At 39.6% G+C, this 22,605-nt stretch overlaps 1 protein-coding gene across 2 annotated transcripts in view; it reads right to left on the reverse strand.

Annotated features, from left to right (window-relative positions):
• The window catches only part of SPK1 (guanyl-nucleotide exchange factor), a 32,996-nt gene extending 11,383 nt beyond the window's left edge, over positions 1-21,613 (reverse strand). For both annotated transcript variants that reach the window (XM_088514224.1, XM_088514223.1), the window contains exons 1-18: positions 21,269-21,613; positions 21,020-21,182; positions 20,512-20,615; positions 20,225-20,328; positions 20,002-20,057; positions 19,790-19,887; positions 19,534-19,662; positions 18,457-18,768; positions 15,885-16,172; positions 14,464-14,631; positions 14,191-14,382; positions 13,991-14,034; positions 13,716-13,785; positions 7,781-7,942; positions 6,015-6,122; positions 5,799-5,836; positions 5,194-5,338; positions 4,632-4,758 (exon numbers count right to left, since the gene is read on the reverse strand). In XM_088514224.1, the coding sequence (XP_088370350.1) occupies positions 4,632-4,758; positions 5,194-5,338; positions 5,799-5,836; positions 6,015-6,122; positions 7,781-7,942; positions 13,716-13,785; positions 13,991-14,034; positions 14,191-14,382; positions 14,464-14,631; positions 15,885-16,172; positions 18,457-18,768; positions 19,534-19,662; positions 19,790-19,887; positions 20,002-20,057; positions 20,225-20,328; positions 20,512-20,615; positions 21,020-21,182; positions 21,269-21,328 (2,368 nt within the window). In that variant the 5' untranslated portion in view covers positions 21,329-21,613. The remainder of the gene's footprint in view (positions 1-4,631; positions 4,759-5,193; positions 5,339-5,798; positions 5,837-6,014; positions 6,123-7,780; positions 7,943-13,715; positions 13,786-13,990; positions 14,035-14,190; positions 14,383-14,463; positions 14,632-15,884; positions 16,173-18,456; positions 18,769-19,533; positions 19,663-19,789; positions 19,888-20,001; positions 20,058-20,224; positions 20,329-20,511; positions 20,616-21,019; positions 21,183-21,268) is intronic.
• Between the last annotated feature and the right edge of the window lie 992 nt (positions 21,614-22,605).

The following is a 22,605-nucleotide window of genomic DNA, read 5'->3' on the forward strand; positions in this document are numbered from 1 at the left end:
AACCTAGACCCTTAATGCTCAAAACCAACAATCTTATCCTCCCGATAATGCTCCTAATCAAGGGCATAAAGGAAGGCCACAGTCTTTTCCTTGTGCCCCTTGGTGCCAAACCCCACCTTGGAGCAAAGCAAAGACCACTCCAAAGGAGATAATGGAGGAACACTACCCAAATCCTCATCCATCCCTTCCCCAGGAACACTGTCCAGCACAGAAGAAGAATGAGACGGACCAGGATCACCGTGACATGTCAGAGAAGAGCTCAGCTCAAGGAAACCCCACCTGAGATAACCCACATCAACACAAGCCTTCGACTACCTCTTATCCTTGTTTTTGCACTTATAAAACATCAAGGGCTTAGACATCTTTTGGGAGGAGTCTACCTACGCCTTCTGCGAAGATTGAATAGGGCTACCCCAAGACCCAATGCTTGAAGGCCCAAGACCCGCTTCAGGACCCAACACCAACCCAAGGCCCATGTATGCAGAACCCGCAACAAAGGATGAACTCGGCTTGAACCCACGAGGAAGAGGACCCCTCACGCTGAGCATCAGGACTCACTAGTACGTGTACAACCCCCAACGAGTTCAGGTCTATGACTAGAACAGACTGCGAGCGCTGGATCGCCATTGGTGTGGCCTCCGACGAGAAAGAAAGCACACTGACGTCAACTGGGTGCTCTGAAATGACCACCGGCAGACCAAAAAATCAAATTGATAGGCAGCATAAAATATCAAACCTAGGTTACAAAAGTTATTGCTTCATGGCCTGCAATACCCAAAGAAATAAATGGATTTGCACTGTGCGATCTTGTTCCATCACTCCTAATTCCATTTCTTTAAATTAATCTTCAAGAATCCATGTGGTAATCTTCAAGAATGAAAAGACACTTGCTGACAAACAAAAAAACGCTCCCTTCTCTCTCTTCTCATTTCTATCTCTCCGCCCCAGCAGTGGCGCGTGTAGGCGCTACTTGCTAGGGCTCGGTTCCCTTCTGTTTTGATCGTGAAGGGTGTGGGCTATGTCTCCAAGCTCTTGGAGGTTGTTCCGGTGAGGTTGTAATGGAACGCTGCTTCTCCATTGAAGCAAAAGCCTTCTGCTTGTTGGCAAAGGAAGGGTCTCCTGACTTTCGTCTGGAGGAAAGGAAGAAGGGATTTGTAGGGATCGTCTATCTTCTGCATGGTTGGTGGCTACGGTGGAAGAGGCAATTCAGTTATCAGCGAAGGAAGATATTGTCAAGCTTTACCATGAGGATGCGAAGGTGTTGATGGTTCATGGGGGTGGTAACAACGCAAGAAGGTTTCTAGAGGTGGTCATCTACGCTGAGGGTGGACGGAAAGGGATCATCCGGCTCCCAAAGGGCCATAATGGGCGGGGCTGGCATCGGTTCGCACGTGAGCTGCAGCAGATGTTGACACTTCATGTAGGAAAGTCTGGGTCTTTGGCTTCTGAGGTTCCTTCTTTGCCGGGGCAGACTAAGGTCGTTTTGGTTGATTCTTCTTCTAGATATCCTTCTGGACATTCCTTTGTGGAGGTGCTATGATTGGCGTCAGGCTCCGAGGTGAAATCCATTGGGCTGAAGTTTGTCTTCGCATCTGCTTGATTTGTTCCCAATGTCAGCCTGTTTTGAGCGAAGGTACGGCGGAGATGAGCCGCGTTTAGTGGTGGATTGCTTTGAGTTGGACAAGCCGGCGATTTTGGTCCAGTAGGATTTACCGAAGAAGATGAGTGTTTCGAACCCATCTCTAGCGGCAACTGATTCAATGAAGAAGACGAAGGGCATTTCCATCAATCACTGGGTAAAGAAGCATCTGGGGCTTTTTCGTAATGAGTTCGGATGGGTTCTTTTCGGGCTGGTTGAAGGCCTTCTAGTTGGGCTGGACTTGATGCCTCTCTTAAGCCCCAGTATGCTGGGTGTCATAAGGATGGCTGGCGCTGGGGTTTAAAGCGGTACTTCAAGTTTCAGCCTAAGCCCCAGTCCAAGTCCTCTCGGTGAGGGGTTGTCTCGCAGAAGGTGTTTTTGGTTCCAGCAACTTCACCAAAGGTGGCCACATGTCCAGAGACAAAGGTCCAGCAGGGTAGTTTGGCATCTATGCCCGACGATTTCTGCCGTTATGGGTGTTTTCAGGCACCTTCTGTCGAAGCCGGTGATTTCTTTCTATTTCCTCCCAGGCCCGCGAATGATGTTGCTAAATTGGATGGGGTTGTTCTAGGTTCTTATTGGTGGGTGTCTGAACATGCTGTTGATGGGTCCAATATGATCGTCGAGGCTGTGTTGGGGATGGGTTCTTCGTCGGTGTCTGTTTTCTCGTCGAAGACTGGTAAGGGCCCAAGTGCCAAGTGCATCTACTTAGATTTCACTAATGAACGTCCCCAGCAGAACGTTGGCCCCCCTCCTAAGCCGGTGAAGTTTTACCACCGCAGATTGAAGGCAAGTTTCAGGATTGTAGGGTCATTAGGGTCTTTTGGGTTGTGTGAGGCGGAAGGGATATTTGGGCTGCATTCATCGTCTGGCTCTGAAGCTATCTCTCTACCTTCGCCTAGGCCTGTGTTCTCCCAGTTTATGCCGGGATTGTCCTCTTCCTTCAGCCTCCATCCTCTTCCGGTTTCGGGTGTTTTCCTCTGGCCCCCTATTCCGGTGGTTGGTATCATCATTGAGGAGGGTGAATCCTCAAGGGGAAGGAAGGGGGGGGGGGGGGGGGGGGGGGGGGGGGCGCGCTGAGATAGGGAATGGAGAGAACGGAGAGGTGGGGGTTGAGGGCTATTCCGAGTTTGAGCTTAGCGCATTGGGAGCCGCTCCCATATTAGGGGTGACGAGAAAAGACTCATGGATATTTTTTGTCATTGAAGAGGGTCGGTTTCTTGAAGATGAGATTTCTGCTTCTAAGCTTATGGGGAAGAGGGAGCTTAAAATTTTGGAATGCTCCATTAATTTTGATGCTAATGGCAGTGGTTCTAGTCGGGGTAAAGGCAAGACTAGAGCCTATTCTGCGGGTTTAAGGCTTTTTTAATTTTTTCTTTTAAACCATTCTCTTGTATACTTCATGTGTATTAGGGTTGCGCCCCTTTGCGCTTTTGATATTTTTTTTTGATAAGTAATGAATATATATAAAAAGAGCGCAGAGGGGCGCAACCCATATACACGGGAAGTATAAATAGAGAGCGCCTAGGAGGGGGAGAAATGAAAAAGAAAATCAGAGAAACTAATCACTAAAGGAGCTAGCCAAGCGGCCGTCCAAGAGTAAAGAGTAAATAAGAAGAAATGAGTCAATTCCTCTATGGTCCTAGTGGAATTTTCAAAACATCTAGCATTTCTTTCATTCCAAATACACCACATAAGACACAGAGGTATCATCTTCCACACAACCGCGCTTCGAGAACGTCCTCCCGACCACCAACTAGCAAACAAGGCCCTCACCCTGCAAGGCATGACCCAATGCAACCCAAAACGCTGAAAAATCATGTGCCAAAGAGCACTTGCGAGCTCACAATGGAGAAGCAGGTGATCAACTGACTCTCCGGTCTTTTTGCACATACAACACCACTCCATAACCACTATGTTCCTCTTACGCAGCGTATCATGAGTCAAAATTTTGCCTAAGGCCGCAGTCCATCCGAAAAAAGCCACCCGTTGAGGCGCCTTAGTACGCCAGATGCTCTTCCAAGGAAACTCCTCTTGATTAGAAATGGTCAAGGCCTTATAGAACGACTTAACCTCGAACTTGCCCTTCTTGGACGAAGACCAGCAAATACGATCTGCACTGCCTAGGGAGACCTTGCAAGAATACAACCGATCAAAAAAAGGAGAAATCAAATCCATCTCCCAATCTTGGACCGATCGAACAAAAATGACATTCCACTCAACAACCCCATTCCTCCCAATAAAATTATCCTTCACCCAAGCTTCTTTATGTCTGGCGATACTGTATAAGGACGGAAAAGCTTGCTTCAAAGAATTGTCCCCACACCAAATATCATGCCAGAATCTGACTTTCGAACCCTCCCCCACCTCAAAACGAATACCTTTGGCAAAGAAATTCCACCCTTTACGAATATGCTTCCATAGACCCACACCATGAGAGCCCAAGACCTCCTTCGTGCACCACCCGCCTTCTTGATCTCCATACTTAGCTTTGATCAAATTACACCAAAAAGCCCCGTTCTCATTTGCGTATCTCCAAAGCCATTTCCCCAAAAGAGCTTGGTTAAACTGGTACATCTTCCGAATGCCAAGACCACCATATCGAAGAGGGTTGCAAACTTGATTCCAACTTACAAGATGCAACTTGGGCTCATCCCCCATACCTCCCCACAAGAAATCTCTTTGGACTTTCTCGATCCTGTTAGCTACACTAACAGGAATCGGAAACAAAAGCTTTTCATAAGCTTTTCTCGATCCTTTGCGCTTTTGATATGCAACATTACTTATTAAAAAAAAAAAAAACTTTTCATAAGCCTTGTGTAGCAGTATTTTTCATAGCAATAGCTCCAAAATTTGGATACAATTTTTATGACCAATAACTTTTACTTCGCAAAAAATTACTCAAGCAGATATACACGCAGAAACAACGTGTTCATCAGCAAGAGGAATCATAGGAGATAGCATGAATAAGTTTCCTGCAATTTAAACATACCTGTGGGAAGACTATGATAGAAAAGACGAGTTTTCTCCAACGCCATTGACTTGACAATAAGCTCAAGGAAAAACCAAGCCATTGCCAAAACATCATCATATACTGGTCCCACACGGTAGCCTTTAGCCTGCACAATAAAGTTGTATTGTTCAAAAAAAGAAAAATATAGCAGAAAACAAATATACAAGGCCGATGTAATAATTTTAGCTCTAAAGCACACCTAGCAATCACCACATAGCATCCAGAATGCAAAATCAACTATTTATTGACGCAAGCAAGGTTGTCATTGCTTTGTTTTTGCATTTTGTGATCATTACCAACTCATGACCAGGTTGTGAAGCAACATTTATCTTCTTTAAGCGCCACTTTCAATTTCCTAGTTGCAATATACAGGATATCTAGGACACTATGCCGTGGAAAAGGAAAAACCATGGAATTTTCTTTTTTGATAATTTCAAAGGAAGACACAATTTTAAATAAATAACGATAGTTATAATGATAATGATGACCATGTGCTAACAATTCGTAAATGATAACAACCAGTGGGATGGGATAGACTTACCTTACTTCGAGCCAAGCTTCCCCATACAGTGGACAAACCAGGATATACTGGTGGTTGACGACCCCCAAAATCATCAAAAGCATAATCAACATAGTTAACTAGAAAATGGTTTCTTTCAGCATCATCAACCGACTCCTGTTGCACCCTGCCAAGAAAAGAATTTACACATCAAACACTAAACCGGACATGCAATCATAGAGTTTGAGGGAAAAAACACACATACAAAAAATGACTGGTCAGAGATGAAAATAATATCAACCGAACAAAAGTAAAGTCTGGGACTTTTTTTTATATATTCAGCAATTAAAAACACATGCAAAAACGATAAATGTATGCCAACTAGTCAAAATAAAAAGAATTACAGAAGAAGACATGCTTCATACAAGACTGAAGATATTGAGTATGCTTCATACAAGATCATGATTGAACATCAGCACTCAAAGTTCTTCAAACTTTCCTTAGCATAGATCTATTTAGAGGTATGCATCATTGATTTCAATGATCTCAGATTTGTCTCAGACAAATGTCTGTACTTCTCTGAACCGTACATAATAGATTATAATTCTGGCCCATGTATTATTATTAACCATAATTAGAACACATACCGAGTGACAATATTAACCATGGCTCTGAACGCCGCAACCTGAAAGCAATAATAAAAGCAAAAAATGAGATGGCAAAACACAGCAAAGAGCCAAGTGAGAAAAGAAGGTAAATTCTTGTCACTCCGGCAAATAACCAGCACAAGAAAATCAGGACCTTAAATTCGTAAACAAGAAAGATAATTAATAAAAAGAACTAATATAAATTTGTTTGAAAACCTGGAGGGTTTCTCCACCATTGCCTATGAGATGGAGAAGCATATTCAAAATTGGGTGAAGAAACTGAAGCAAAGCTGTGGAATCAACATTCTTCAAACTATTAATAGCCTGCACAGAAAATCACTATGTATTGGAATCAAGCCTTTTGATAAAGCCTGTCAACTTCTATACACACACACACACACATATGGCATATGTATTTGTTTGTTATAAAACTTGGCTGTCATGTAATGGCACAACTACCCCAGTCAGACCCAAGCCACTGATAGGTGACACAGACTTGGATCACGAGCAGTTAATCGCTTTGAAAGCATGTCCCTAGTCATTCACCAGATTCTAGTTCCTGTCTCCTTACAACTCAAGAACACACAGGCATAGACATATAGAACAGCTCCCATAAGCCTTTAGATGGATACAGTACTTGTGAATCATATTATGACTTAAGTAATTGGTTTTTGCACAACTAGAATATTCAAAAGTACATTCACCAACACCATATTTCTAGTTGTCATATTAATTAAACAAAAACATTATCTTCCAAAAAATAACAGCATATTAGACTTTAAAAAAAAAAAAAATCTTAATATTATGTACAAACATTTACAATGCAATTTGATACAATTCAATTTCATGCCGCATAATTCCTGAAGAATCAAAAGTTCCAATATCTTAAGTGCACCGCCAACTCCCCACTTTATGGTTGACAACTTAAGAAGCACATACCAGAGAGATTAAGCGGGGGGCGTCATACAGTGCCATGAGATTTTACAAGAACCTATGCTCAAAGTTCATTTCTAAAGCTGTCTGACTCCCTTAAAGGAAGGAGGGGATCAGAAGAACCACTATTTGTAGAGAATCACTTATTGGTTTGTTTTTCCTTGAAAGGGAATGTCTTCCCAGAAACCATGGGATGCGCTCTCAATCAATTGTCCTAGCTTTCAGGAAACCTTCTATAATTGATGGAAACTATTGCTCCCTGTGTCCTTCTATACCACGCTTTTTCACTAAAAGGTATGCACTTCTTAGTACACTGTCATTCCATAAGTGGATCTTTATTTCGTAGCTCAGCAAGGCACACCAAATGGGAGTAAGCTTTTTTGGTCTTCACACCAAACGTTTTGGGAATCTAAACTCAAACAGGTCTCTGCAAGGCCTTCCCAAGGGCTTGAATCAAATTTTTTATATTCTTTTTTTATTTTTTGTGAGTAACTTTTTCAATATTCTTCAAACCTTCTTGGGAGGGCATTTAGGGGCCATCCAAGAAATAGGCAGTAGAACTGTGGGTCCCAAATATGTATTTTAGGGCCTGTGTTGGAATCCAAGGGCGATTCAGTCTTTTTTCGGCCTCTAAACTGCCCATTAGGTTTTGTGCAGACATTTTGGGACCTGATCAAGAACTAAATAGCCCAGGCAGCTGCATTTTGAATCCCAATCCACTGAAACCTCAAACTAATTTGGAGTATTCACCCAGACTTGTAAAGATACTGATCTGGATAGTTTTCTACTCAATTACTTAAAATGTTGAATTGGAGAAGCAGGGACAACAAACTTTTCAAGCCTGGCTTCTCTGTGTCGGTTCATGTACCTTTGTATTTAAGTTATTAGCATAAGGGTTAATTAAGGAATTTCATTTTGGAACAATGTGGCGTAAGGAATACATTATAAAGGAGAAAAAAAAGGGGGGGGGGGGGGGGGAAGACAAGATTATGATGATAAACAAAAAGGCTAAACTACTAAAAAGTAAAAGGCAAACATTAGAACAATACCTCCAAAAGTTCAGAACCCCAAGGTGGGCTTGTTCGCAGAGTGTGCCTGTCGTATTCTAGAAAAAAGTCTCTAATGCGCTCATTGACAGGGTATAAAGACGAACAAAGTTTCAACCGCAGTTTAAAGACATTTTTCCCGTCTTCCAGATAATCCAGCCTCTCCTGAAACAAAAAAGGAATATAAAATGGCAATGTCAGGTCAGAAAATATCTAAATGCTGAATCACAATGGAGTCATTAGTTCCAGATAACTATTATAACAAATAATCAATATATATTAATTTTACACACACAAAAGCCACCAATGAATTTATAGATTCAAGATAATAATCATTAAAATGAGTCCATAAACAATTAGAAAAACCACTGACTAACAATACGACTAGTATTCTGCTCATGCAAACCCGTTACAGAAAACTAAAGTACCTTTTTTTTATACATAATAATTTCATTGAAAATAAAAACTGGCACAACCCTCGTACACAAAGTACATACAAGAGAGATAACTACATTAAAGATGTCTAAAATCGAAAAAGTTTATAAGGTTTAAAAGATTCAAAAAGGAGAAAGAAGGAACATAGACTAAAGCACAATCTAAGAGGGATCTCAGGTCAGAATAAAGGACATGGGTCTCGCAATCCTCAAAGTAGCGATGATTCCTTTTTCTCCAAATGTTCCACTTTAAAAACGATGGAATAACTTTCCAGATAACCTCTTTGGAATGTCCATGCCCTTGATTCTTCCAACAATGTAACAACTATAGGATGTTCAGTCCACGAAACTCTGAATAAGATGAGAACCATGTACTACAGATCATTGCTGTACTCGTAGTGGATGAGGAGGCAATTCATGGTTGCCTCATTCTTTTTGCAAAGGCAACACCACCAATTAACAAGAGTAAAACCATCCCTTATACGATTTTCAATTGTGATCTACCCAAAGTTGTCGTACATATAAAGAAAGCTATACAAGGTGGAGCCTTGACCTTCCTAATAGTTTTCCAAGGACAAGGGCAAGCCTCTCCAGCCTATAATATTTGAGAATAGTTCTTCAATTCAAAACCGTGACTAATAGCTGGAGTCCACAACATTCTATCTGCTTCCCCATGATGAGTCTTCAAAGAGTAAAACAGATTGAGGAAAGAGTCAAAAGATCCCAGCTCCCAATCCTAAACTACTCTTATAAAACTCGGATTCCAATGGGAAGAATTACCCTAGAAAACCATTTAATCCAACACCATGGCATCTTTGTCGGGAGCTATCGAAAAAAGATCTACGAATATAATATTGAGAAGACATCCCCAACCCTAAAGGAAACAAAGTTGGAGAAATTCCCCCAACCATTCCTAATACTCCTCCAAAGACACATTGTAGGGCCCTCAAGCATCCACTAAGCACCAACCACCTTCTTGGACCCCACATTTCCCATCAATCGCCTTTCTCCAAAGAGAAGTCTCATCTTGCACATATTGTCAAAGCCATTTACCTCAAGCTTTATTTAACAACATAACATTTTTAACTCCCAAGCCTCCTCTAAGAATTGAGGAGTAGATAGTCTTCAAGTTGACCAAATGAAACTTAGGCTCCCCCGCCCATTCCATCCCAAATAAAATCTCATGAAAGCCGTTCCAATCTCCAAGCGATACCGGCTAGTAATGGGAAAATGGACAAATAGAACGTAGGTATACTCTTGATTAAAGTTAGGCCACCTCCTTAAGACAATTAAATCTTCTTCTAGCTAGCAAATCTTTTCTCCATTTTCTCAACAGCCCAATTCCAAATTGCTTTAGATTTATAAGTGACACCAAGAGGAAGCCCCAAGTATTTCATGGGCAAAGAAGAGATACTTCAGCTGAGAATATTGGCCAGCTCTTCCTAATGCAGAACCTCTGCCACTTCAACTAATATAGAGATTGACCCTCAAGCCCAGTACAGCCTCGAACAAAGAATGTGCCTCAAATTATGGATGTGATCATGGTCGACATCAGACAAAATTAGTGTATCCTCTGCAAAAAGAAAGTGAGAGATTTCCACAGGGGTAAAATTATGGATGTCTGCCTGGAAACCTGCTAAATAACCACCAGGTATGGCTCAAGAGAGCAACCTACTAAGAGCCTCCATGACTAAAATGAAAATGCAAGGCTAGAGGGAGTCCCCTTGGCAAAGACCCCGAGCACTACCAAAGAAACAACTCAACCAACCATTAATCAAAATAGAGAAGCGAGCCATGGAGATAGAAGTTTTTCTTTTTTGATAAGTAATCAGCAGACTTTATTAAAAGCGTAAGGCGCCCCAAAGTATGCCCCAACATGGAGATAGAAGTAGAAACCCATTTCCTCCATTTAACCCCAAAATCAAGATGCCCCAACAGATAAGAGAGAACCTCCCAGTTGACATAGTCGTAAAGTCCAACTTGCAGATGATGCCTGGAACTCCCAATTTCAACCTGCTATCCAAACACTCACTAGCTATTAGAACTCAGTCTAGAATTTGTATCCCCTATAAAGGCATTCTGACAGCTAGATATGAGCACACTCAGCACCTATTTCAATCTAATAGCTAGGACTTCTGCAAAATTTTATACACACTGCCCACAAGGCTAATAGGTCAGAAGTCCTTTACTTCCAAAGTCCCAACTTTTTCTTTTGAATAAATAATCAAAATTTATTAAGAGTAACGAGAGTAGCATTAAAGCTCTTCTCAAACAACTCATGCCCATGGAAATTATGGACAACACGCATAAGATCAGCCTCCACTATATCCCAACAATACTGAAGAATGCAATAGTAAAACCATTTGAGCCCAATGCTCTATCTCAATCCACATTGCAAAGCCTGACGAACTTCATCCTCCTGAAACGGTCTCTCCAACCAATACACTTGATAGAATCTAAGAGGGAATTTTATACACACTGCCCACAAGGCTAATAGGTCAGAGGTCCTTCACTTCCAAAGTTATCATTGATCACCTCCTGGTTGGAAGTGACAGAATCATCAATACAAAGATTGGAAATAAAATTATTTCTCTTGTGAGAGTTGACAAGGCGAACCATGCCACCCTAGACTTCTGCCTCAAGCTAACTTCTTGCATAAGAATTCAATTCTCCAAATCCACTTCGGCGTTGACACTCCCGACTCTTTCCTCGACCAAAAGGGATCTCTCCTCTTCTAGGGCCTCAAGAGTCTAGATCTCCTCCAGTAAGGTCTTTTTCCTTTCCTTTACATTCCCAAAAACCACCTTGTTCCAACATTTTAATTCATAGTTTTTACATTTAAGTTTATTAGCAAAGACAAAGCAAGGAGAAACGAAAAACAGATATGAATCCCGCCATTGTTTCACCAACTCTACAAAACCTTCTGCTTTTAGACACATATTCTCAAGTTTAAAGGAGCACAAACCCCTAGACAAGCCTCCATTGTTGAGCATGATGGGAAAATGATTAGACAAGGGACGAGGAAGCCAGCGTCGAATTTGGTCTGGGAAATGATCTTCCCAATCCAGAGAAACAAGAAATCTATCAATCTTGGACATACATGGGGGGGTTTGGGCTGCTAGACCAACTGAAAGAACCTCCAGCCAACGGAATATCCATATGGCAGAGGTCAAACAAGAAGCCCTACCCTTTCATTCAGGAAGTGAATAACATTGAAGTCTCCCCTGATTCACCAAGGGACCTCCCACCAGATACAGACACCAGTTAACTTCTCCCATAGATAACATCTTCTTGAGCCGGCATTGGGACCATAGACTACTGAAAAAGCCCATACAAATTGATCCAAAGCACATTTCAATTTATTGGAAATAGAGAAAGTGCCCACTACCTCTTCTATGCATCCACTACTCGTGTATCCCACATTAAAATTATGCCTCCAAAGGCTCCTAAAGTTGTTAGAAAAGACCACTAGGTGAAAGACCCACCCCATAAATCACAAACAATGTTGGCGGAGATCATTTCGATTTTTTGTTTCTTGAAAGCACATTACGTCGGGCTTTAAATTTCTCAACAAACTGGTCGTGTTGAAGCTTCTCCCTACGCTGTTAAGTCCTCTAAAATCATAACTCACTAAGCACGACAAATTGAGAAATTGAGAAAGCACATTATCGTAAGCCTTGAAGTGAGCATATTCATTCGTGTTACACTCATATTTATTGAAGGGTTGTCTTCTTCGTTTCACTTCTGGTCTGAGAGGACCACTCATCCAAAGAGGGTGGGTGGTTCAAAAGGCACAAAACTAGCCAAACACCTTTTTTTTCAACTGCATATTGCAACCTAGGGCTAGTTGGGCTATTGGGTAAATCAGGGACAAAACCCACTGATTATAAAAAGTATGAAACAAAACCCACTAGTTATAAAAAGGCCGAGGTGGGTCAGAGCCGTCTAATGAAGAACCAGCTACTACATCAAGGATCTTAGGAGAGAATCGACTAAATTGTGTAAGGCCTACATTGTCCGTGAGGTCTGTAACAGGAGTGTCACGCATTGAGGTATCCCCAAGCCCAAAAGGATCTGAGAAATTGTTGGGCTCAATTACACAGGGCACCCAAGAGTAAACCACCCGTGATTTTCCCCATTTCACATGAAGCTTCCCCTTCCCATTCAGGAAGAGTATTAGACAAGGCCTATTGTTTGTAACCGAACTCCTTGAAGAATGCTGAAAAGGGACTCTTGAATTTGTTTAACATCCTCAAAACAAAGCTCCCACTTTTCTGCCCCTAGTTGCTTGTTTAGGAAATTTTTAGGCCTTGCATGAGGCTGAAGCGATGACTAAGTTAGGCAACTGAGACGCTTCTTTCTGAGATTGCCCAGGGGAACGAGATGTCTGGGAAGTAATGACAGTGATCACTCTGAAACCTGTTCCATTTGAAGTGATCAGAATACCTTGTCCGGCGACCACCTGAATATAACAATTCACAATGACTGAATGAAGTCCGGTGAGCGTATGACAATGGCGGGAGGGGCAGATTTCATGGAGGTAAGAGGAGACAGAAATTTTTGGAGTCTCGACAAACGCCATCTTACCATCAATAATTAGAATGAATTCCCCCCTCCCACCGTCATTGAATTCTTTGATGGCCATGCATCTCCCAAGAAAGTTACTGCACCACTGGCCCCGGAGAGGTCTTTGTGGTTATCAGGATTTACGAAGGTAACCCAAGTTGTTTTCCAACCTAGAATTGCTGTTGGCTGTTGAAAGCAACCAAAAGGCTTTGTCCCTCTCCCCAGGATGATCAATTGATAGTAACCTTTAACACGTTCTACAACTTGTAACATGAAGAAACTCCTTCCTGATTTGAGAATGAACTCGAAATATTTCAATTCAATGAAGAACTTAAGAGGTGCTCATGGAGAAGCAGAGGAAAAGGAAAAGGTTGAAGAGAACAGAGGGATTGGTGAAGGAGCACTATAGACTAAATTAATAAAACCCAAGAAATGCAGTTTATTCACCCATGCAGGTCAAAGCCAATATATAATTGAGAAATTTCACACACCAATAAACAAGAATGAAACCAGTATAAATTTGAGAGAGAGCGAGGAGGAGAGAGATTCAACAATCAAGTGTCTACTTACAAATAATTAACTAATACTCAGTTAGATTTGCTCCCAAAATATTATTGAAAAAAGAAAGAAAACTAATTAAGGGAAAAAAAAATTGCACAATAGAAAAGGTTCTGTGAAGCATGCGCTTCCTGTGTCCTGGAGATAATGTGGAACCAACTCTCTCATAATTGACAAAGAAATTAAACAAGAATGAAACCATTATAAATTTGAGAGAGAGCAAGGGGGAGAGAGATTCAACAATCAGGTGTCTACTTAGAAATAATCAACTAATGCTCAGTTAGATTTGCACCCAAAATATTATTGAAAAAAGAAAGAAAACTAATTGAGGCCAAAAAAAAATAAAAATTGCACAATAGAAAAGGTTCTGTGAAGCATACCCTTCCTGTGTCCTGGAGATAATGTGGAACCAACTCTCTCATAATTGGCAAAGAAATTTCAGATCGCAACCTGAATTGAAAAATGACCATTTCAGAATAGCCATTGAACAGTAATGATACTTGAACTAAAACCACAGGCATGACACACTTAATGTAAGTAAACTTCTGGTCAAGGAATTACTAAAACTACAGCAGCCAAATAGAACAAATAAACGACAAGCTGAACTCTACTAGCTACAAGGACAAAGTAGGAAGAAAGAACAGTTTATACATACTGGGCATGTGTAGATAATGGAAGTGACGCATATCCAACTGCCACCTGGAAAAGTAATGGCCAGAATGATTAATTCAAAGGAGTGGATATGGTAATACTGAAGCAGACCCACAAGACACGCTATTACAATACAAAAACAAGCAAAGAAGATAAAATAAAATCAAGCATGATTCCGAGAGAAAAAGACAAAAGCAAACATACAGGCTTTGGAGCTTCTAGTTTTGTCTGAAGATCAACATGGAAGAATGTGAATAAAAGGTGATGTGTTGGCGTCCAGATAGCAGGGAGGGAAAGTTTGATCTCATCATGGTAACAGGCCACCCTAGTCCCAATAGCAACTTGTGTGTTAGCCCACCTCTGAAGTGAAGCACCTGGCTCCCTCGGATACATGGCCTAGTCAAAATAGTTGCACATGTGAAACAAGATGAAGTTCAGAAAGCACACTGCTTTGAAAATATAAATCAAGACATTCACCTCTAAGGGCTGTCTACGAACATCAGCATCATCCTCTCTTAATTCGACCCGTATGAACAAATTTCTCTTCCGACTTAAACTAATTGTCAAGGGATATACATATAGACAATGAAAAAGCTGCAGGAATGGCTCGTTTCTCGTTGTTGTGCGGAAGTCAAAAGCTTGGAACTGCAAGTTAATCGACATATCATTTAGGATAAATGTTACAAAAAAAAAAAAAAAAAACTGGACATGTATCAAAATGTTAATTGCGTCTCTTCATGATAGAATTTTCAGTATACACTGCCTACAAAGGATAAGTAGCGTTCATATAAAGCTCATTGAGCCAAATGAAGCACATTGTTTAAGAAAGGGCCACTGAATAGGGTTGCATCCAATTCTCATACAGTTCCAACATGTGGACCCCCTCACCTTTCTTCTTAAATGTTATCCTAGATATGAACTGAAGACATGGATGAAGGAGCATCCCTACCCGAACTAAAGAATGAAACTTAATGGGACCCCAAATCCAGTCAGCTTCTTCTCAATACACGTGTCCATGTCAGACCAACCAACTTTAAAAGTATGCATTTCAGGGGAAAAAATCCAGGTGCATAGGACAACAATCAAAGATCATATCAACCAGTTCACAATAACTAAATACTAATAAGTAATAGAAAATGTATTACTCTAAATGAAGTGGCAAATGATATAGCATCAGAATTCAAGCCCTGGAAGGTGTGAGATGTAGACTTTATTATTGTAAACATCCCAAGATATACAAAAAGGAGAAAGATGCGAGATGTGGACATATTTTTCTAGAAAAATAGTTGTATCATTACGGTGAATTAACAACCACCTTTCCTTTAATCCTTGACAATGCTAAACGCTTCCTTCAATTAGAAAGCTTGTTCTTTGATTATTTACTCTGTCATCTTTGAGGTTATTTTCTTTTCCTAGTTATGGACTTTAAATCTCCCATCCCCCAGCAATCAGCAGACAAAAAAACTGCATAGCAGCTTCGTCTCACTGAGACTTGTGCACATTTTGAGAAAATCCATGACAAACAGATCCTTCCAACCTAGATGGATGAGGTATCACAAATCAATATTTTAATACCTTTGAACAAAAGTAATGTGAACTGTAAGTGATAGATTCACTACAACTGGATTCAACCACAGATATATAACTATGCATGGGGGAACTCCATTTGGGTTGAAATGGAGGAGTCCACCTCAAGATCCATGGTATTCAATCATGATCAAACAAACATGAATTAACCATAAAAAGAAGTTTAAGCAAATAATAAGAAACACTATTTTTCATGATGTATTCATGCCATTTCAATCATGATCAAATGGCCATGAATCTTCAGAGGGACTACATCTATTTTAACCCAAATGAAGAGGATCATCATTTATACAGGGGCTTTAAACACTTACATCATCAACACCAAAATCAGGATTTTCATGGGCATTCGATCCATTTCCAGAAATTTCTTTCCCATCATATAAATTCCACTTCAAGTTGCTACTCTGAGGCCCATCAGAACCATTATTGGATAACTTTCTCAATGCAGAATCAGCAATGCGGTCCCCCGGATCAACAGAATCATTGGTCACACTCCCACATTCTGATATATTTTCCATGTCAGCATGACCAATCTGGTGCTTCTCGATTTCCAGTCTAAAAATACCCCTGACAGGTTTATGAACCTTCCTTTTTGGATCCTACATAAAAAAAAATAAAAAAATAAAAAATATATATAAACAAATAAAAAACAAGAGAAAAAAATATATATTAGAAGGCACTAACATCTAAACATTAAACATAGAATAGGAAAACTAATTATGGAAGACATTGAGCACAATATTCTGAACCTTTTAATGATAAGTGAAAAGGAAACTTTACATGCTGCCATTTAGATTTTAAAAATAAAAAATAAGAATTGAAAAACAAAGGCGTTGCTACAAATTGGAAGGGAGACAATTGTATAAGTGCAACATCTTTAGAGAGCAATAAACGCATTAAAGGGATTCAGTTAATTACTAAATAGGTTATTCATGTGCCCTTGCATGGCTAAAAATTCATCCACATACAATTAACCAACATATCCACAAATACTCGCATGTCCAGGAATGAATAATGACATAAAAGTAATCAAAAGCAAGCCAACTAGGGACTCATTCCTTATATCTTAATGGTAAACTAAGTCATTGTCTTGCAGTTAGTCTCTCACTTTCCTCATCTTTCAGCAATTTTCAAGCTTAGTTCAATTTAGACTTGCATTTAGCAACTATAGTACATTTCTCAGCCTTTTGGCTGACATCAAATGAAGAAACTTAGCTACTACAAGTTACAGTGGCAATACACTGGTGAGGAGGAAATAAAGAGAACAAGACAAAGAAGGAATCCTTTAAGGATGTGTAACTCATCCTCTGGCATCAAAAAGAAAGTAAGAATGGATAAATATGACATATGGCAAGTGATATATGCATCCTCTTGGGGGGAGAGAGAGAGAGAGAGAAGATTCAAAAACTTCAGGCTCACCCATGGCAGGTTACATTTTTACAAGCTTCTTGGGCTTTATGAACATAAAGAAATAATATCTGGCAACGGATCTGGAGTATCTATTTCTCAAGAAGATAAAAAACCAGTCAGTCTAGAATGGGTAAAAGTGAGAGAACTTTGGGGATGAATCCATTAAACCATAAAGAGCATCCTTTTTAATAATAAATTATTCACTTATCGCAAAAATTAAAAATTAAAAATAAAAAAAAATAAAAAAAACAAACAAACAAACATTAGCAAATTAGCAGTTTCCTAGGTGGGTTAAACTAATATTCATGGTAAACTCTATTGATCAACATTTTAACTGCATCATGCAAAAGTACTCCTTAACAAGCATTAAGAACAGTGACTCTAAAACAATTAGAGGGTTGCCTCCTTGCTAGTTGGCTAGAAAACTCTTATGTTATTCCATTGACAGTATCAAAATAACACTCTCCTGGATTCCCTTTGCTCGGTCAAAATGATGCATTGTGACCAAAGCCTCCATGTACATTCTTTATCTCTATGGGCCATGCAAAGCCTCCTTTCCCAATCGCCTCAAACAATAGAAAAAGAACCAAAAGAAAAATATAATGATGAATTCTCCAAACCTTACAAAAATGTGAATTAAAGAGTAAAAGTCCAAATTTACCTAGATAAATTAACTCCACAACTCCAGCATACTTGAGGTCACAGTGGTTTCAAAAAATTATCATGTTCAACCAGTTCTTATGTGAAAACTCCATTATCAGATTATCCAAAGAATTTAGCACAGAGAAGCAACATGCCGGAAAACTTGCATGTTGGGTTCTACCCAGGCCTTTTACCTAACAAGCTTCTGCTTGTGATAGAGCACCTGTCAATTTATTCTGGAGTAAACATTTTCAGAAGGGCAGTTCCACATATTTCTGCCATATCCTTCCTTTCAAATGTTACAACTTAAGTTATTCCAAATTAGTAGTTAAAGCTCAAGAATAACAGTTCAAACCCTGGTATCAAAGCATTATTGCGAAGACCAACTGGTTCCTTATGATGACAGGCATCCTCAAGAGGCTCAAGTACATAATTAAAGACCCAAATATTAAGTAACATATCAATGAGATCAAGTAACAAATCAGCTATACTACACTGATAAGAAATGTAACTAGAAGATGACAAAGTGGTGATAGAAGAAGTTATGGGGTGTACATAAACAACAAATTGCAAGCTATAAGTCTTAGGGAAGCTAACATGCTGAGAGAATGAAGGTGGAAATAACGTTTACAATTATTTAAGCAAGCAAGTGCATGATACCAAGAATGTTGTAAATATGACAAGGGGACAATTAAGTGAAGGTCAAGTAATCCAAATTAATTCATCAGCATGCAAAAATTTTAGCTATAATTTTTCATGTATAATTTCTTAACCACTATAAAGAGGAACCTTAAAAAGCAACTAGATTTAAGATATAAATCTCTTCCGCACCTGCAGTGAGTCCTCAGTATAGCTCTCTTTAACCTTATTCAAGCTCGATATTTCGACTACAATAGAGCTTCCACTTGAATAACCCAGCTTCCCATCTAATGTGATCTTTGCACTGGGCTCAAAGACACCCTCATGGGAACTTGTACCAGACACACTAGGAGCAAGAGGGCTGCTTGGGGAAGCAGCCCCACCAGAAGCTGCACCAACGCTGTTATCAAATAATGAAACAATAGCCCAGGCGAAGGATTCTCTGTAAGGCATTATTTGAGACCACACCTGCAGTTTCTGCTTTTCTCGCTCACTCAAGGGCACCTGCTCAGGTACAGGGAACACATCAGTACACAAAAGCGAACATTTTGATCAAGTAATCAATGACAACAACAAGCTTGCATTGAATTAATGCAAAAGAAGGGAATAAAAGGATGTTATCAATAACACATGTGCACATAGATAGATAGATAGATAGAGAGAGAGAGAGAGAGAGAGAGAGAGATCAACAAAAACATGTCAACATAATTTTTTGTCCCATGGAGGAGGAGGAGAGAGGAAATTCGATCTAATGACGTCCGTTTCATGAGGCGTGGTCCCTAGCCGATTGAACTACCCTTTAGAGACCATGTCAACATAATTAACAAGTATGTGTTTATCATGGTATTATATCGTATAGGACCAACAAGAGTGAGGATCAAATACAAATGCCGAGATTAAGGTTGCAATCCAGTAAAATATGTGGAGACCAAAGCCAGGACAGGCATAGCTGATAGTAACTCTAGCCCAAACCTCATATCCACATCAAGCACCAAGAGTTCAAAATGGTTAACAAAATTCAGCAAAGTGTTAAAAACAGAGGCATTAATTTCTCAAGACATCAACAGAACCCAATTCGGAAACAACTAAGGCAATAGAGAGTGGAAATTTTACCATTTAAAGGAAAGAAAGAAACAAAATGAAAAAAGGCGCACCAATAATGTTGCTGACTGGTAACGCACACAAGATAGCAACTTTCGGTGCATTAATAAACAAGTTGAAGGCAGCTAGTAAGAAAGAAAAATGTAAAGGTGCCTTTGTTGTATATACCGGTTCTTTACGTGAATAAACAGAAGAGGTAACCCCGCCTTCTTCCGTGGCATGCTTTTCTAATTGGATTAGCAGACAAACTGATGCTGATGGAGCATCTAAATAGAAGATACCACGTGGTTCATTAGCCTGAAAATGGTGTCAAAGGAAACAGTAAATTCCTTAGTTATAATGTAAGCGGTAATTAACTCTCTGTTAAAAAAAAAGGGCATAGAAAATTTCAGAAAAACAAGTGCTGAATCGGACTTATACTTACATCCTGCAATTCAGTAGGTAACACATGAAAATGGAAATCCTCTGACAACTTTTCTCTTCTCTCCCTATTATATAAGCAAATTGTACCATAAAACGGCTCTAAGAAAGAGAGAGAAAGAGAGAAGTCTAAGTCAGAAATATTGAAACACCTTAACCCAGTAAATTAAATACAGTAACATAACATTGAGACGATACCAAGAGCAGAACACTCACCAACTAATCCCACTTGAAATGATAATGACTGAACTTTAACAGATATCTTTAATCCGCTATGACCATCCCAAAATGAAACAAAGAAGGAGAAAGAGAGAATTAATTGGGGGAAAAAAACTAAATGGCTGATATAAAGATTCTACTTGGTAATATGACTACAAAACTAACATACTCTAATGGCCAAAAAGGAAAGGATAATAAAAATAACAAAAGAGTGACATACTGTGATATAGGAGCTTCTGAAATCCTTTGACCAAATATCATTGACCTCTCATTTTCCCAATCAAACGCTGGTTCATAAGCAGGAAGGGGAGATGGACCAAAATGCTGCGAATTAATCCGCAAATCAAAAACATTCAGATCGAGGTAAATTTAGGAGACAAAGAAGGGAACTAGAGTAGCACACATTTCACCAAACTTTCCACAATACAGAAACCAAAGAATTACGAAACGAAATTAGACTCATGCCACATTTGATATCACTATAAATAAGACTCAAAAGAATGCAACCTTCAGAACAGACGGCTCCGTAAATTGCCTTCCTGAGGTGCTCGGAACGTCATCATCAGTAGTATCTTCTGCCTTTGATCGCCTTGCATTGGCAAGACGCATTTCTGAAAACGGTTCAAAATAATTTCACAAACACCACAACACATAACACTAAATCAACACAAAACATTAATCACAAAGTCTCATGAACAGCAAACTGAATTTTTTTTCTTTTATTTTCCAAAATAAATTCTCTGTAGAACTTTCTCTCTTTCGGTGAATTATATTTATCACTCCATTTAAGACAATAAATATCTTACAGATATCTTTCTAAATTTTTTTACTACTAATTTCCGCCAATAAATATCTCACCGAAAATTGCATATCTTCTTTCGATGAAATTTAATTTTCTTTCCATTACAGAGCAAATAGGAAAAAGAAGAAGTATTAGTTAAACTAAACAAAAAATAAACACAGTCCATTTTAAGCGAATGTAGTAGCATTTGTGCGAGAGAGAAGCCACCGTTACCAGTCTCAATGTCAGTATCGGGGCCCTCATATATCTGGTTGTTAAACGACACCGTCCCGATGCTCTCGTAGTGGCCGTACTTGTTGTCGTCCTTGACCCAGTCCGTCGTGTAGCAATGCACCAGCTCGTTCAGATGCGGCCACTGCTCCAAATTCTCCTCAAACTACGAAACAAGAACACATGACGTCGGAATAATTCAATTTTTCTAAAATCGGAAACAAAAGTTACCCGACATTGTCGCAAATTTACCTTGTTCAGCCATTTGGTGGTGGCGGGAGTCGAGTCCCGCCGGTGCCGGAGTTGCAGCATTTCAGATCTAGGGTTTAGTCGCTTGGCCTCTGTGGTTTCAGGCTTCTTCTTTTTTTTGTTTTGGTTTGTTTGTTTGTTTGTAATCGAAGAAGAAAGAGAAAGAAGATGTTCAACGGGACTATAATGGCAGTAGGTTCACAGACTTTGCGTATTCGGTAGATCTAAAGCAAAATCAAAGCTAACCAAAATTATATAAAAATTAGTCAGAGAGAGAGAGAGCACAGTGGGAGTGGGGGAGAGTAGAGGAGTCAAAATGGAGTCCAAAAGTGAGAAAAAGCCAAAGAGGGGGCTTCTAGTGGGAGTGGGGGAGAGTAGAGTAGGGGAGGGGTCCTTTTGTATCGGACCCATGTTGCTCGGGTAATGCGTTGGTTACAAACTTTTAAAATTTCTACTTTTTGCTTTGTTCGCTTCTAAGAAAAGCAATTAAATTATTTTTTCTTTTGAGGTTTTGCCTTTTTGTTTTTCAATTGCCCCTGGCGCATGAATTAAAAAACCCCCTACTTCTTGGAAAACAAAGAGCTCATTAAGAGGGATCAGGTTCCCTCTCATCGGAGGAATAATTGGAGTTTCTCTGATTGTAAATTTTAACCATTAAATCTCATTCAATGGCTTATAAAATAACATGTGTCCTATTAAAATTAAGATAATAAAATATCAGTAAATTTTTAAAAAGAAAATAGAAATAATAAAAAATTAAAATCAATTAATAAAAAAAATGGGGTGGCCGGTCACCCCAATTCAGCCATGGGGTGGCTAAAGCCACCCCAAACCGGCCGCCTCATGACCCTCGGGAGTGGTTCGGCCACCCCTAGGTTGACCGGCCGATCTGGGGTGGCCAGCCACCTCAGTTTTTTTATTATTTGATTTTAACTTTTTATTAATTGATTTTAAATTTTTTTTTTTTAAGTTAAATAATATTTTATTATTTTTATTTTAATGGGACACATGTCATTTTGTAGGCCATTGGATGAGATTGAATGGCCAAGATTTACAATTTGAGAAACTCCAATTATCCCTTCAATGGGAGGGGATCTTGATCCCATTAAGGCCTCGTTTGGTTCGCGGAATGTCTAGTCCATTGAAAAATTATTAGCTACTACTGGGAATAGAAAAGTGTGGAATAGATTAGTTATTCTTATTCATTTGTTTGGTTGTAACGCTGGAATACACTAGCTAATCTTATTCTTTCGTTTGATACAATACGATATGTTGGTGAATTGAATCATATTGTGATCAAATTTCCTAAAATACCCTTATAATACAAATATAATTTATAT

The sequence above is a fragment of the Corylus avellana genome, chromosome 3 (genome assembly GCF_965113065.1).
Source record: "Corylus avellana chromosome 3, dhCorAvel1.hap1.2, whole genome shotgun sequence".
NCBI classification, from domain to species: Eukaryota; Viridiplantae; Streptophyta; class Magnoliopsida; order Fagales; family Betulaceae; genus Corylus; species Corylus avellana.